This window comes from Corticium candelabrum, chromosome 9, assembly GCF_963422355.1.
Source record: "Corticium candelabrum chromosome 9, ooCorCand1.1, whole genome shotgun sequence".
Lineage (NCBI taxonomy): Eukaryota > Metazoa > Porifera > Homoscleromorpha > Homosclerophorida > Plakinidae > Corticium > Corticium candelabrum.
Genome location: NC_085093.1, coordinates 2,338,940 through 2,354,523, shown reverse-complemented (window position 1 = coordinate 2,354,523; position 15,584 = coordinate 2,338,940). Strand labels below are relative to the sequence as shown.

At 42.4% G+C, this 15,584-nt stretch overlaps 3 protein-coding genes across 5 annotated transcripts in view; 2 read left to right on the top strand and 1 right to left on the bottom strand.

The window, feature by feature from the left end:
• The window catches only part of LOC134184499 (Golgi to ER traffic protein 4 homolog), a 6,679-nt gene extending 6,579 nt beyond the window's left edge, over window positions 1-100 (top strand). For both annotated transcript variants that reach the window (XM_062652203.1, XM_062652202.1), the window contains exon 10: window positions 1-100. This exon is cut by the window's left edge and continues 125 nt beyond it. The gene's annotated coding sequence lies outside the window, so the exon portion shown is untranslated.
• Window positions 101-2,346: 2,246 nt separating this feature from the next.
• Window positions 2,347-5,041, bottom strand: LOC134184023 (galactokinase-like). The gene is made up of 6 exons (XM_062651626.1): window positions 4,814-5,041; window positions 3,403-3,869; window positions 3,095-3,279; window positions 2,867-3,017; window positions 2,641-2,803; window positions 2,347-2,581 (listed from the first exon to the last, which is right to left on the bottom strand). The coding sequence occupies exons 1-6, from the start codon at window positions 4,943-4,945 to the stop codon at window positions 2,513-2,515; spliced, it is 1,167 nt and encodes a 388-aa protein (XP_062507610.1). The 5' UTR covers window positions 4,946-5,041; the 3' UTR covers window positions 2,347-2,512.
• A 120-nt stretch (window positions 5,042-5,161) lies between these two features.
• Window positions 5,162-15,342, top strand: LOC134184022 (inactive rhomboid protein 1-like). 2 transcript variants are annotated; one of them, XM_062651625.1, is made up of 13 exons: window positions 5,162-5,335; window positions 5,393-5,756; window positions 6,586-6,675; window positions 6,733-6,932; window positions 7,050-7,247; window positions 7,311-7,422; window positions 7,482-7,556; window positions 10,287-10,451; window positions 10,516-10,604; window positions 10,661-10,724; window positions 14,207-14,419; window positions 14,475-14,575; window positions 14,635-15,342. In XM_062651625.1, exons 1-13 carry the CDS (start codon window positions 5,238-5,240, stop codon window positions 15,221-15,223), a joined length of 2,358 nt encoding a protein of 785 aa, XP_062507609.1. In that variant the 5' UTR covers window positions 5,162-5,237; the 3' UTR covers window positions 15,224-15,342. The 2 variants fall into 2 exon arrangements, with proteins under 2 accessions (XP_062507609.1, XP_062507608.1); XM_062651624.1 differs by having other exon boundaries at window positions 10,284-10,451.
• Window positions 15,343-15,584: the final 242 nt, after the last annotated feature.

Here is a 15,584-nt window from a genome sequence, read left to right as displayed (position 1 = left end):
TAATATAATGGAGCTGTTGATTATGTATAGCGCAATATCTATCAGTAATAGACGTTTGCATTTGAGGTAAGCGTATACATTGCTACAAGGAAAGCAGATAATGGACAACAGTTACCTCCATGAATTGCCTAGTCAAGGTCTACTAAAATATATTATTTATATTTAGTTATTATTTATTTATTTATTTATATTTATTTATTTTTTATTTATTTATTTATTATTATTTATATATTATTTATTTATTTTTATTTTTTATTTATTAATTATTTATTTATTTATTTTTTATATATTTATTATTACTTGTTTATTTATTTACATATTTTTATTTATTTATTTATTTATTTATTTATTATTATGTTGCTCAATCAGATCAGTCTGATTTGTAAAGTCTATTACAAGTACCGGAAGCAGTCCCTGCTTCAGAAGTACTTAGACCATCACGGCTGTCTAGATAGAAGACAAGACTTTATGAAGGATCCGAGTAGATCCCAGAAGCACTGTTTTCTGTAAGTACTGCAGGTTGTGATGACCTGGAATAATGTCCAGCCGCCGTGCAATACCTGTGTGTACTGTGCCCAAAGCTCCCAAGACGACCGGAACCACCAGTGTTCGACAATGCCACATGTGGCTTATTTCCACTCGCAAGTCTCTGTACTTCGCCAACTTCTCAGCTTGTTTCTTGCCAGTGTTGCCATCAGCAGGACAGCTGATATCAATAAGAAGACAAGTGTTTGTCTTCTTATTTCTGAGACAGATGTCTGGACGATTGGCTTTATCCTCTTGGCAGTGGGGATGGTTGTATCCCACATCATAGTAATGTCATCCGTCTCCACAAGCCTATCAGGATGATGCCGGTACCATCTGCTCTCCACTGGAACCCCAAACTGGTGGCAAACATCTCAGTGAATGATGGAGGCCACCTGATTGTGTCGATCAGTATAGTCCGTCGGTGCCAAAGCACTACAGCCTGCCACAATGTGGTCGATTGTTTCCAGGCCTACACTGCACATGCGGCAAGTAGGACTGACATCACGACGTAGAATCTTGTGCTCATAGTACCGAGTCCGAAGAGCTTGGTCTTGAGCAGCAACAACCAGTCCCTCAGTTGCAGCAGGGAGATTTGCTGCCTTTAGCCATCCGTAGGTCTCTTTCATGTCCACAGGCAGTTATCTATTTATTTATTTTTATTTATTATTTATTTTTATATATTTATTATTACTTATTTATATTTATTTATTTATTATTTAATTATTTATTTTTATGTATTTAATATTACTTATTTATTTACTTAAGTTTATTTATTTATTTATTATTTATTTGTTTATTTATTATTTATGTATTTATTTACTTATTTATTTGTTTGTTTTAATATTTATTTATTTATTTATTATTTTTTTACTTACTTATATCTTAATACTTATTTATTTGTTTGTTTTAATATTTAATTTTTTATTTACTTATATATTAATACATATTTATTTATTTATTTATCTATTTATTTTTTATTTACTGATAGCTGTGCCGTGCTCAACTAGATCAGTCTGGTTTGTAAAGTTTATTACAAGTACCGGAAGCAAACCCTACTTCAGAAGTACATAGACCATCACGGCTGTCTAAGTTATTAATATTAATTTATTTTTTATTTATCTATTTATTTATTTATTATTTATTATTTATTATTTATCTATTTATTTATAATGGTCTCACCACTCCAGCAGAATGGGCTATGAGAGACCATTCAATTTTCTAATATGCATCTTGTTAACCCTGAGTCTGCCAGTAGTCACTTCCATTATAACATGTAGATGTCGAAAAGCATCTACTCTATTTCCTCGATAGTAACGGTTAAACCCATGCTTGAATAGTAACCCATGTTCTGAGGTGATTGAAAAAATAGTAACCCATACTTAAACACTAACCCATGAGTCACTCTGACTCCCGTAGATATAATTGTTGGCTGCTAGTGCATGTTCGTTGGTAGCAATGGAGCCAGCTTACTGTACGTGAATGGTATGTCCAACACTCATAGGTACACTCTCTGCCAGGAAGGGTTGAAACAATAATAACCCATGCTCAAACCCATGTTCTGAGACTTTGTTTGTGCTTGACAAGGTGCTGGTTTTGTAGCTTGTTTGTCTACATGTTAGTCTGCTTGTCTGTCTCTGTCTGTCTGCCTGTCTGTTGGTTTGTTTGTCTGTCTGTCTGTTGGTGTGTCTGTCTGTCTGTCTTCTGTCTGTCTGTCTGTCTGTCTGTCTATCATTCTGTTTGTCTGTCTATCTGTCTGTCTGTAACCTTGGGTTACTACTCGCGGAAATACGGTAGTTAACATTGCATTCACTTGACGCATACAACTGGGTCTCATAATTACAAGGAGTTGGACAGATCGGATGCATAAAATTGTCTCAAACACAAAGTATATACGTAAACACTTCATGCTACAATACGACAGTCAATCGGGCACAATGACGTTTGCAATCACAATCACTACTGGCAGGCGTGTTCAATAGTTTAGTCACAATGAAACGGATCTTGCTCCATCTGCAGGAGAAGACTCTATAAATGTTGCACGCTTGTATCCAGCCTGCATGTAAAGCGACAGAGTCAAATTGAGGCAACAAAACACATGCACCTCGCAGTCACCTGTATGTGTTCTTTGGCTGCTTTCAGAGCATCTCGTTGTACCAAAGTAACTGTGCAGCCACCGAACCCAGCTCCAGTCATCCGTGAACCGTACACGCCTGGTACCTCTTGAGCTAAAGCAACCAACCGGTCTAGCTCTTTGCAGCTCACTTCGTAGTCATCTCTTCACACAAAATGACAAAAGGCAGTGAAGGTTATACATTTTAGGACTCTAGTAGTTGCCTACCTCAACGAATTGTGACTCTGATTCATCAGTTTGCCGAACTGGACGTAATTGTTTGTCTTGAGAGCATCGGCTGCAGCTTTTGTTCTCTGGATCTCAGACACCACGTGTCTGCATCGTTTCAGTTCATCATCAGTCAGCTTTCCTTTCTCAGCTGCCTCGTACATTACACCAAGTGGATTAGATACAACTGGGACATGCATGTTGACATTTATGATGACATGCTTTTACCTTCCACTTGTTCAGTAGTTACGTCTCTAAGGCTCGGTTTGTTCAGCTTTTTGGCTGCTGATTCACATTGTGCTCGAAGCAATGGATAAGCGCTGTCACCGAGTTCGTGTTTGACACATGAATTGGTGATCAGTACGACTACTTGGGGATCATTGAGAGGTACGTGTTCACTTTCTGCTAGATTTCTAAACATCGTGTATATGCTGACACACACAGTGACACACACACACACACACACACACACACACACACACACACACACACACACACACACACACACACACACACACACACACACACACACACACCTGCAGTCAATGAGTAGTGCATAGTCCTTCTTTCCCATCACTGAAATATATTGATCCATAATACCACAAGGCATTTTTGGAAATCTATGCTCTGCCCATTGACAAGCCAATGCTTTCTCCTTATCACTTCTCTTCGGCAACTGAGGACACAGTTGCTCCAGAAAGACATATGTAGCAACTTCAAGTGCAGCAGAGCTAGACAGCCCACCACCAAGTGGAACAGTCGTCACAATTACAGCCTGAAATGCAGGGATGTTGCCCTTGTTATCATCAAATGCAACCAGAACACCCTTGACGTAGTTGTGCCACAATTTCGGTGGCTCTATGGGCTGTAACAGAGAAGATGGACCGGGAGTTGGAAATGTCAAGATTCTTTGGTCTTCTGGTACTTCCTCTGTGCCAGTAACAATTGTACACACATCGCCATCTACTCTTCGACCTATGACAACAGTTACATTCTCTAAAGCCTAGAAAATACAGATAAGATTAGGGCACAGAGGTGATGGAAAATGGTACATGTACACACACACACACACACACACACACACACACACACACACACACACACACACACACACACACACACACACACACACACGAGTACACACACACCCTGGAACACGGAACTCCGCCAATACCCACTATGGGCTTCGGCATCGCAGAAGAAGTTTCCACCAGGAAGTGCGGTCATTTGCTTGTGACAGGTCAATATTCAATGATACCAAGTCTCGTATGGTATCAACCCACCTGTTCTTTGGACCATGCTGAGGACATTTCATATTATGTAACTTGCTTCTCAGCACCAACTTTTTTAGACGAGAGACGTTCATCCGTTCAAAGTGACCAAGCTACTGTAATATATGATGTTGAATTTGACGTTGAATTGGTTCTTCCTTGGTAGACTTCAAATTGATGGTAATTCTTATCTTGTTTAGTCTTGTTACACCCAAGATAGATCTAATACAGCGCATATGAAAAGTGGTCAATTTTCAAATATCTACTTGTGTGGTTACCCAAGTCTCACAACCATACAATAAAACTGGCATCACTAGTGATCTAGAGACTCGCAGCTTTGTGTTCTTGCTAAATCCTCGGTTTGTGAAAACTCTACGTTTCCAAGAAAAAATGTCCTGCTAGCTTTCTGAATACATTCAACAACCACTGTGTGACAATCCCCAGATTTAGTCACAATGCTGTCCAGATAGCAACGTTCAGAAACATTCTCCAGAACACAACCAGCTATCAAGATGTTTGCTTCTTCAACACCAATGCTCAAGATTTTAGTTTTTTCAGTGTTGATCCTCATACCCCATTTCATATAAGTATCACACACACACACACACACACACACACACACACACACACACACACACACACACACACACACACACACACACACACACACACACACCATCGGCAACACGTATCCATCATTGTAGTCCGTATGCTCGCCGATCAGATTCACTCGTCCCGGGCTGCATCCTCCAATCTGAGGCTCACACCCAAACTGCTTCCTAAACAACTCAACCGCCAACTCAACCATTCTGAATAGGCGTGACGATTACCTCTCGCGAACAAACCGTACACCGAGGTTTATCAATTAATACTCAAGTCCATATCAGATAAAATAATAAGGATATATATATAAAAGTGGCGCTTAAATCCGAGGTGTTGTAACTCTCACTATCCATGGATTTGTTAAAGTCTAAAGTTTAGCCTCGCCCTCATGCGCGACCAAAAGAAAGCGCGCATGAAAGTCTGGACACGAGGCTACTTCCAGTTCTTCCTGCGGTCTCTGTTGGTGTGTCTAACCACTCGCCAAGCTTCGTAATTGTATGGCGACCAGAGGCGATTCAAAACGCTTACTAGAAAGAGGGGACAGCCCTCTGCGCGGCGGCCTTCCGCCGAAACCAAAAGCGAAAGGCGACGGGAAGTGAGGACAACTATCACGTGACTTGACCTTCTCGTGTCAGATTTACTTTTTTCTCAGTGTGTTCACCGACGCTCTGTTGCGTTTCTTCGGTCTACATAAGGACGAAGACGAGCGCAGGCTGTGGAGAGCGCGTCAAGAGTATCATCTCAACAGAAGAATTCTTCCCGCCCCCAAATGGCTTCAACCGAGTCTAACGCGTCAGAGCGCTGACAATGTGTTCGGCGAACAAGAAATGGTACAAGTTGATGGCGGTGAGGCGACGGTGGCGACACCAGATGATGCGCAACTACCGGCACGCGGAAGACGGAGGTCGTCGACCGGAAGGGTGATTGACAAGTCGAAGGAGCCAGAGCATCGACTCCGGCCTGCTATGCCGTCTGTGATCTCGATGGTCGTGAGCGGAGTGAGGACTTTGTTCAAGGTGAGTGACTACGTGTTTGGAAAGTATTTAGTGCCAGTTTGGTGTGGTGTAGCGAAATTTTTTGTTAAATTAATTAGTGTGGTCACGTGCACGGCGGTCAGTGTGGTCACGTGTAGTGTAGTCACGTGCACACTGTGTGGTCACGTGTAGTACAGTCACGTGCATAGTTGTTGCACAGTAACTCCTACTCTGGGTCAACCCATAGCCGACTTTGAGTGATCTGGACTGTTGATATAGATGTTTCTCTCTCATAAGCAGAGTTGCAGAGAAACCGAATGTTTGTGTTGTACTACAGTAGTACAGTAGTAGCAGATCAACAACGATGATACTATATCTACAGATGTTGTCAGGTATTTTGCATTTTGCTTGTTTGTTGTGCTAACGGCTTTCTGCATACCTTAGCACCTACTTTTTATACATCAGTTGACACACAAGGCCAGTGTAGCACTCCAGTTGTTGGGTGGGCTAGGTGTTGTGTGGCCAAGCTCCGCCCATAGTGAACATAGAAAAGCTAATTTATTTAATCACTTGAACCAATACTTTCCGAAGTTGTCGCTAAAAGCTGTTGATGGAAGTTCCATTTTTAATAATTGGGTAAGCCATGACTTGTTTGGTGCTAAAAAGCGTCTGTCTGTTTGTCCGTCTGTTTGTCATCTCTTTGTCATCTCTTTGTCTGTCTGCCTGTGTGTCTGTCTGTCTGTCTGTCTGATTGGCTGTGTCTGTCTTTCTGTTTGTCTTACTGTCTGTCCATTGTCTGTCTGTTCGGCTGTTGTAGCTGTTCAGTGCTTCACATTCATACTAACGGAGACTGCTATTTGGTGTCTCCTAGACAAAAGAAGTGGCTGTAGACCACGCTCCTCCGGTTTCAAATGCTAGAAGCTTTCGACCAGGCGACGATTGGGACAATGATGTTTCAGAGGTAGGAAACAGCGCCAAGTAACATTACCAACATTCCTACTTTTTTACACTCACCCAGGTGTCTGATGATGGCGAGTGTTATTACTGTTATGATGAAGGAAAACGCGAAGCAAATGTCGAGCCAGACAATAAGCCGGATGATGAACTTCGTAGATTGCCGGCTACCGCGGTGGCAGAGACACAAGAGCTTACATCAGAAAAGCCATATGATTCTAAGCCACTACTTGAGGACTACACAGATGGCACGACACAAAAACAGTGGGTGTTAGTCTCACTAGCCATGCCCCTTTAAAGGGGCGTGGCTAGCGGGACAAAGTTGGTGAATGATGTCATTCTATTGTATTACGTACGTAACCGTTTCTGGCATTGTTGTAGAGCTGGGTATAAGAAGGATGCTGGCGCTCAACGTACAAGGACTCGTGGTCTGAAGAAGCATCCTCCTGGCGAGTTATTTGAAGACAGACGCGATGTCGGGATTGGTATACTCGGACGATGGTTTCAGTATAGCTACAAGAAAGCCGATGAACTAGACGTCGAAACGTTGAGAAAAATCGAAGATGTTGACGTACACAGGTTGGCATCGTTGCTGTGGAAAAATCCGGGCGATTACAGTTGTGATGTCTGATGCTTATGTAGGCCGTATTTTACATCTTGGCTTGTGACTGTTCAAGTTGTGATTATGATTGTTACGCTCGCTGTGTACAGTATGGCACCGGTGGGTCTCGATTTCAAACAGGAACAAAAGCAGGTATCACGATGTCGTTTGGTTCGAAGGATGTATGTGTGTCGCATGCATTGTCATCATAGGTTCTCACCACTGGGTTGGCTATCGAGACTCGTGAGCATCAGGTACAAACCAACCTGTGGATTGGACCAAGCTATGTAAGAAAGCCATGTTATTGTATGTAGTATGCACTGAGGGCGGGCGTATCTCATGGGGTCTTCAGAGGGTTTCCAACAGCTAGCCAAACAATAGTGTCATTCAGTTAAACTCAAAGTATCAGAAACTTGAGGATGTTATTAATATCAAATTGTCACACGTTTGCACGCCTAGGTCTAGACCATGAGTCGATCTATACACTGAATTTCTATGGACAGAACATTTTAGATTCTTGTGTTAGGTGTCATCCATAATTGTCAACTTTACTCAAGCGTACAAAGCGTACACTAGGGGGGGGGGGGTAAGAGTAGGTGTATGCTTTGGGGCGGAGTATAGAATGTCGATGATCTCTTGGTCTAGAAGTAGATAGGAAGTGATACTGAAGCCAGGATATTGCATCTACGCGTATGCGTGTTGTATCTACGTTTAACTAACCGCACAAGTGTATGACTTGTATAACACACTACGTGTTTGTCACACGTGTTTGAAGCATACATGAGTTGGATTGGTAGGTACTCTGCAGTAGATACTAACAAACCAGACGTTGCACTGTACCAGCAGTTTGTGAACACTTTTGTCTTTGCCAGCCCATCTTTGTCTCGCGAGGAAGCTGCGCAGAAATTGGAACAACATTTGGAAGACTGCTGGACAGAACGACGAAATGTGCATATTAATCTTCGAAAGGGCTTCTAATTATTTAATTATTGTAATATATATATATATATATATATATATATATATATATATATATATATATATACCATGGTACATTATAAATAGCTTCACATGACCAACATTTTTATGTATGCTTAGGGGAGGGGAGGGGTATGCAGAAAGAGTACGCGTTGTACGCTTGACTAAATGTTGACAATTATGGATGACCATAAGGGGTGGTTCACAATTTTTATCATTTTCACGAGCATACAAAATGTATGCTTTTTGGCTACCCCTCCCCTTCTCCCAAAAGCTGATTTCATGATTTTATGATCACGTGCTGACATGTACCAGTATGCAGCATACGACAACTCACCTACTGCACATAGTCTAATATTGTCTACGCAATGTGCAATTAATTTAGCTATGAGCCTCTAAGAAAAGGGACTTTGTAAAAGTCACGAGACTTGGCGAGTAGCGTTCTCTAAACGTATAGCGCTGAACTGATTTCTGGTCTGGGGACTATGTGGCTGACTGGCTGGCTGGCTATGTCTGTTACGCTGCACGAATATGTCATGCCTCCTTTGTGTGGCCCAATCACGAAACATTAATTCCTTTATGTCGTACGTGGCAACGAGAGACAATGGACGAACAGCCAATCATACACGTGAAACTTTCATGAGAGAGTTTTATTACCAGAACAGTGTAATTCAAGTTTGCGATTGTTAGAACTTGTCGGAAATAAACAACAGAATTTACCTGTCTGCAACTGCTGACCCGAAATCAATCGCTTTCTTGGTTTTACTATAGTTATTCGGGAATCTAACATTACGTAACTAGGGGAGATTTTATGTCTCGATATATGATGACTCTACAGACTATTTACGAACTTTTTGGTCATGCGGAACGGCGTATGGTTTTAGATACATTTTACAGGTAACATGTTTAGAAAGGAAAGAGCGCCTAGATTTGTAATTCTTTGCGACAATTAAGTAATTGCGATCCTCAGGACTTTTGAAGGCTCATAGCTTTGGAAGCGACGGTGTAAACACAGCTTCAATTACTAGTAATAGACACCAACACTTAATTGTTCAATACACTCAAAAATTTTTTAACAGCTATATGTACTCTAATCGCTTTTTGTAGCTGGACATCCTCACTTCATCCTGTGGTTAGCGTCCACTTGATGCTTTTGAAGTTGGTAACAAGTTGGGTATGACTGGCTGCACACTTTGCATACATGACTACTCGAGGTCCCTGTAGCTGGTGCATGTCTTTTTCCACCGTGCAACAACAAACTTTTCCCTCGCTGCTTTGAACGTGAGGCGGAGTTTGGCCTTGTCTTTTGCAGCTGCTGTCCACTTCTTCTGTCCGGCACACACTGCCTCGCTTTGTGATCGATGTTTGTTGTTGAACAAAGACATTCCTAGAGTGATGATAGACAGTGCGGATTCTTGTGCACAACGGTTGGTTTAAGTAGGCAATAGGTAAACAATGACTCACTGAAAGTCTTGGAAGGCTTCCATGCACACCTCCACACTACCTTAAATACCTGGATTAATTCAGGATGCACATGGGCGAACTTTGCGATTCCAGACCGCATCAAAAGATCGCAGTCTAATCGTCTAATAACGGTACTGCACATCGCGTCTCCCGATCATTTGAAGGGCATTGCATGAAGCATCGCTTGGTATTAAAATGAGAAGATAAATAGATCAATATCCTAATCATCATTTAAAAAGCAAACACAGGACCCTACCCCCTACCTAGTCTCGTGTGCCAGACCTTTGGGGACACGTCTGAGTGTGCGAAGACGGGGAGAATGGTTTTTATCCTTGCATACCCAGCCCTGTTCCCCCACGCTGGCACGTGAGACTACCCCTTACCCTCCTGGTGTACGTTTTGTAAGTTCAAGAAAATAACAAAAATTGTGAACCACCCCTAAGGGTCCTTATATAATAACAAGAATGGTATTAGATTTGTTGACAATGAGACATTGGCAGATTCATTATTAATTAATTAATTATATATTATATATATTATATGTGTATGTGTGTGTGTGTTTGTTGTATTAGAAGGACTTGATTCATCTTGGAGCCAAGTATTCGCCGTGCATGCGCAGTGACAAGAGAGTGTCTGAGAAGATCTCAGCAGAGCGTGCAATTGAGCGAGAACAGACGGGCTGCTGTGTACGACAGGACCAGTCGGGATGCGTACAGTTAACCAAGTTACAATGCGAAAGAGTGAGCGCTAAACACGGCTACACGATTGATTCCATTCTGATTGATGATATTGTGTCGTTGCTAGGCTGTATTTACTGAGTGGCACAAATGGAATAAAACACAAGTGGGTAACGTCGTACGATCGTCCGGTCCGGTGTGTGGTCAAGACCCGAGGTGCTAAGTGTACTGCTATCTATCGACGTATTCTCAGTTGTTGTGTGTTGTTGTAGGGACTGTTTGCAGCCTCAGTCAGCCGGAGCGCACGAATGGATGGATGATATCACACAATGGCCGGTATGCATTGTTCATGGTTGCTCTTTCAAAATGTCAAAATGTAGTAACCAACTTGGAGTTGAGTAGTAGAGAGCTACATACTATAACTTTGACTTGTCGGTGTCACATTACAGGGGCGAACCTGGTGCACTAATGGGTCGGTTCTTTCAGTGCTTTAGTGGACTTTCCACTGAATCCCAGTCTATTCTAATTATTTTATTTACTAATTACCAGGTCTACTGGAAGACATTTAGACTGTGAGCTTCTATTTATCTAGCCATTAGCTAACTTAGTAGGGACTTCCACACAGCTACATGTTTGTTCTTTTCGGCATACTTGATCGTGTTGGAGCCGTTGGGTGGTGATCTACGTGGGAAGTGTCTGTCTGTATGTCTGTCAGTCTGTATGCCTGTGTGTGTGTGTGTGTGTGTGTGTGTGTGTGTGTGTGTGTCTGTCTGTCTGTCTGTCTGTCTGTCTGTCTGTCTGTCTGTCTGTCTGTCTGTCTGTCCATTTTATTTACACAACCCTAAGTTACATTTTTGTCTTTGTGTGTGTCTGTCTGTCTGTCTGTTTATTTGTCTATTTGTTTGTTTGTATGTCTGTCTGTTTATTTGTCTATTTGTTTGTCTGTCTGTTTGTCTGTTTATTTGTCTATTTGTTTGTCTGTATGTGTGTACGCGTCAAGGAGTTTTGGAGTCCAATACCCCGTTTACACTGGCACGTTCGAGCGTGCTGGACCGTGCCATCTCGGTGCTACCCGATTCAATGTGCCAGTGTAAACACGACCGAGCCAAGTTGGAAGCGGCCGAAGTGGGCTGACTCAGTTCGTTCGATTTGAGTGAGCTGGCTCCATGCTGCCCGGTCTTGTCGTGTAGTGTAAACGCGAGTAGGCTAGGTGGCTCTGTCGAATATCGATAAAGCATGCGCAGCAGATGTTATATTCTCGGATAGGGCATGGTCTGACAACAAAAGTCTTTATCTGATCTCGGTCTAGTAAACAAAACTGCAACACAGCAGTCATCATCACAAGCAGTAGCACTGCTTGTTTTCTAGACTGATACTGATTCCGAAACATGACTTTTTTGCGCGGCAGCTACAGTCTCTTGTGCCACTTCACCCGCCACACTCTATCTTTTGGGTTTTTAAACAAGAGCACACACAAAGCAATTTTTAGCGTCCATAGGAGTTGCATATGACACGTGACAGTTATGTGATTATAAAGCACACCTATCTGGCTCGTTCGCAACCTCGCAGTGTAAACGCGTGCTGGCTCGGTCAATTCACTTTCTGTTGGAATACTCGAACAGGCTGGCTGGTCCTTATTTGTCTTGTCAGTGTAAAGCTCAGTTCACAGTACGACGCTGACGCTGACGTTGACGCTGGAATAGAAATAAATGCTATTCCAGCATCAGCGTCAGTGTCAACATCAAAGGATGCCGCCTGTGTCAAGGTGGTGTCTTTGATGTTGACCCTCAGCTGAGCGTCAGCTTCAATACTGTGAACCAGGCTTAAAGGGGATAAATCTGCTTACATTGACCTTAATTGCCACACCTGGATCGTGGGACCCAGACCAGAACTTTAGCATTTACAGCTTCTACATCAAGGATGTCATTGCCATGGTAATGGTGCCATGGTAATGGTGCCATGGTAATGGTGCCATGGTAATGGTGCCATGGTAATGGTACCAATGGTGACACCTGAATCTGAAATTGTGGCACCATGCCTGGTGTAGGAGTCGTATACACTTGGCATCATGGCTAACTTAGACTATAGGGTTGGAGATAAGGAGAGCATTGTATAGACCATTTTGCAACTATTGATTTAGGAGCACCGTCTAGAGCAGCTTGGTTTGCTCGACTTAGCTGATATTTCGAATTTTGGATTTGGTCAATTTGCTGATATCACTATTAATATTAATGAAGTGGTACCGGAAAGCGCTCTGAGGCCACTATTTGCACACTGACAGCTGGTGCAAATATTGCATACAGATTGGTTGTATACAGTAAGAGGGGACCTCCGACTGAAGTGGGTCGGTTCATTTTCACCCCTCAAACCCCCATAAGTAAGCGCCTGTATTGACCCTTGTGTGGGTGACCGTGTATGTATGTCAGTCTTCTATTGGTTTAGGTTTGTTGTGACTGTAGGTTGGCAGTCATCCTACCTACATTCGGGTGATCAGGGGTAACTCTGTGAGTAATTTAGAACACATGGGTTTGTTGCTACGTGTGAGTGTTGTAGTCGCTTGGGTGTACTATCGTGTAGAGCAGTAGCATTCTGTCAATCAGAACGTGGGCAACCATCTCTGAAATCTTAATCGTTCTTGAGGTAATTTCGATACTGTTAATTGTGTGGGCAGGGCAACTTCGTGAAGAGAGTTTCGTTCTAGCAACTACGACTTACGAATAGTTGTAACTATTGCTTGAGTACGTTTCTCTACAGCATCTACTGTGGTAGCGACAAATAAGGCATACCTATTAGATCTTTTGCTGTACCTTAGCAAGTCGATAGCTATACCTGAATGGACATCCGGGACATTGAAGCAATAGCAACAAAAACTTCTCATATATACCGCATAACCACTTTTAATGAAACTCGTAATCCGATGTCAAGTAGTTTACTAATAGTAGAAGAGTTTTAAATTCTAAACCGATGGTAAGATGCTTCATGCTGCAACAGGGTTAGGAATTAATGATCAGTGACATTCATGGAGTTGCCCCACTCATGGAGTCGCATACCCCAGATGACCCTAGTAGATTACTACAGTGGCATGATAGCGTTGTATTGTAGCTCAGTATTTGCAGGGACGTAGCCGCTGGTTTGGTTGGTCCGGTTTTTTAACCGGACCAAATTTCAATATTTGTACTTTCACCAATGGACCATTCCCTGCAACTTCCGGAATAGGGGATACCTGATTAAATAAGTTTTTATTTAATTACTCTGAGACAGCCTCATATTAAGTGCCTACAGACCCACAGATCAGATAGTAAGTGGAACCAGATGGTGTTGCTTCTGTCACCTCCCTCTAATGCCTCATCACCCAATGAACTTTTTGTTCCTACGAGACCCTTCTAGAGTCTAAGAATTAGCCTTGTGCTGCATCTGGACAGACCCAATGCATGGTTTTATACCTGATCGCTCAAGGCTTTGCATTATGTCACTACATTACTATGTAACACGAGAAAAATCTTTGTGTCTGTTTGCACATGCGTGTCTTCCGTCAACAAGACCACTTCCAAACTGCCGGCTACAGCCCTGATTTGTATCCGGTTTGCATAATGACCGATGTGTGTGATGCATTGTTTCAGTCTTAATTGCTTTGTTAGTTGTTACTCTTTTATGTTTGAATTACGGTGTTACTCTTCTATCTGTTTACGTATCGTACAACCTTGTAGCTTGGTTTCGGGCAAACAGTAGAACATTACAGGACGTTGAAATTACGTTTATCGGGAGAGATTGCTGGTAATGATGTGAACGTTACGCATAGTTCTCTCTCTCATTTGTAGGAATGTCAAAAGCTTGGTGGTAGCTCTTCATACTTACGTGGTGGTAACTCTTCATACTTACATGATAGTAACTCTTCATACGCAAACATGCAGTGCGAAGTGACAGGACGGCCTTGCTGCATCGGCCTGCAAGGTGAGTGCGTCATGGCAACAGAAGAAGAATGCGACTTTCTCGAGGGTTATTACCACAGAAATAAAACACTCTGTTCTCAGGTAATAATAACAAGTGGGTTTACAGATTCGGTGACGTGATGAGTTGTTTTGTTAGGCGAATTGTATGCAGAAAATATGCGGGCTTAGTGATTTCCTGCACCCGGATACGCCCGATCAGATCTACCGAATATGGATCTCGCTCTTTCTTCACGTCGGGTCAGTATTAGTGATGTTATGATGTCGTATCATTGTTATGGTATTTTATTGGTGATCAGGATAATCCACTGTGCTGTAACAGTGTTCTTCGAGATTGTTGTTTTGTACGAGCTGGAAAAGCTTGCCGGCTGGTTTAGGGTGATGATGATATTCGTATTTAGTGGCATCGGCGGCAACATTGTCAGTGCCGTGTTTGCACCCTATCAGGCCGAAGTCGGTCCATCCGGTGCCTTGTTTGGTCTCATGGCTGCATTGGTTTTGGAACTCGTGGAGAAGTGGAGGCTCTTCTGGTATCCAGCCTGGGAGCTCGGCAAGCTGCTGCTTCTTATTGTCCTTTTCTTCTTGCTTGGCTTCTTGCCGTATGTTGACAACTACGCTCATGTTGCCGGTTTCGTGTTTGGTTTACTCTTGTCGGCCATCTTTCTCCCTTTTATTTTTGTCGAACGACAGAAGAGGATTGTCATTATGTTGGTTGCGGGAGTAGTCTTCGTGATCCTCCATCTTTTGTTCTGGTTGTTGTTTTTTTTGGTGAAAGACTTCAACTGCTCTGGCTGCACGTATTTTACGTGTGTCCCTCTTACCGATACGTTCTGTAAGGATCTTGATAACAAGTTGAGACCACGAAAGTTGGACATTTTTGCACTGTAGTGTCTATGGAGACAAGTCACGTGATTGAGACAGTTCTGTGAGATAACATATGTAGCTGTGTATCGTATAGACCAAACTTGTGTTTTAGCCTTGATCAAATATGAATTTGTTGGTGCAGAAACGTTGTTGCAAATTAGTCGTGAGGCTCAAACATCTAATTTATTTTTGATCAATAACGTAAGGCTTTGTGATATTAACTGTTAATTACCCGTATACTGTACATGTTATGATGTACAGTATACACAGTACTGTACAGTAGACTACTGACTCGGGTGTCACGTGGTGTGGGCTAGGGTAGGTAGTGGGCGTGGTTGTGCCCTATATTTTGTGTTGAATTTTAATAATATTTTAATATATGACG

Bases quoted from the DNA above. Each gene is read 5' to 3' on its own strand.
- LOC134184023 (XM_062651626.1), bottom strand. From the start codon at position 4,945: ATGGTTGAGTTGGCGGTTGAGTTGTTTAGGAAGCAGTTTGGGTGTGAG. The intron at 3,280-3,402 runs GTGTGTGTGTGT...CACGATGTTTAG, and splicing joins GCACTACTCATTGACTGCAG to AAATCTAGCAGAAAGTGAAC. The intron at 2,804-2,866 runs GTAGGCAACTAC...TTTTGTGTGAAG, and splicing joins CAGAGTCACAATTCGTTGAG to AGATGACTACGAAGTGAGCT.
- LOC134184022 (XM_062651624.1), top strand. From the start codon at position 5,238: ATGGCGACCAGAGGCGATTCAAAACGCTTACTAGAAAGAGGGGACAGC. The intron at 10,452-10,515 runs GTGAGCGCTAAA...TGTCGTTGCTAG, and splicing joins CCAAGTTACAATGCGAAAGA to GCTGTATTTACTGAGTGGCA. The intron at 14,576-14,634 runs GTCAGTATTAGT...ATTGGTGATCAG, and splicing joins TCGCTCTTTCTTCACGTCGG to GATAATCCACTGTGCTGTAA.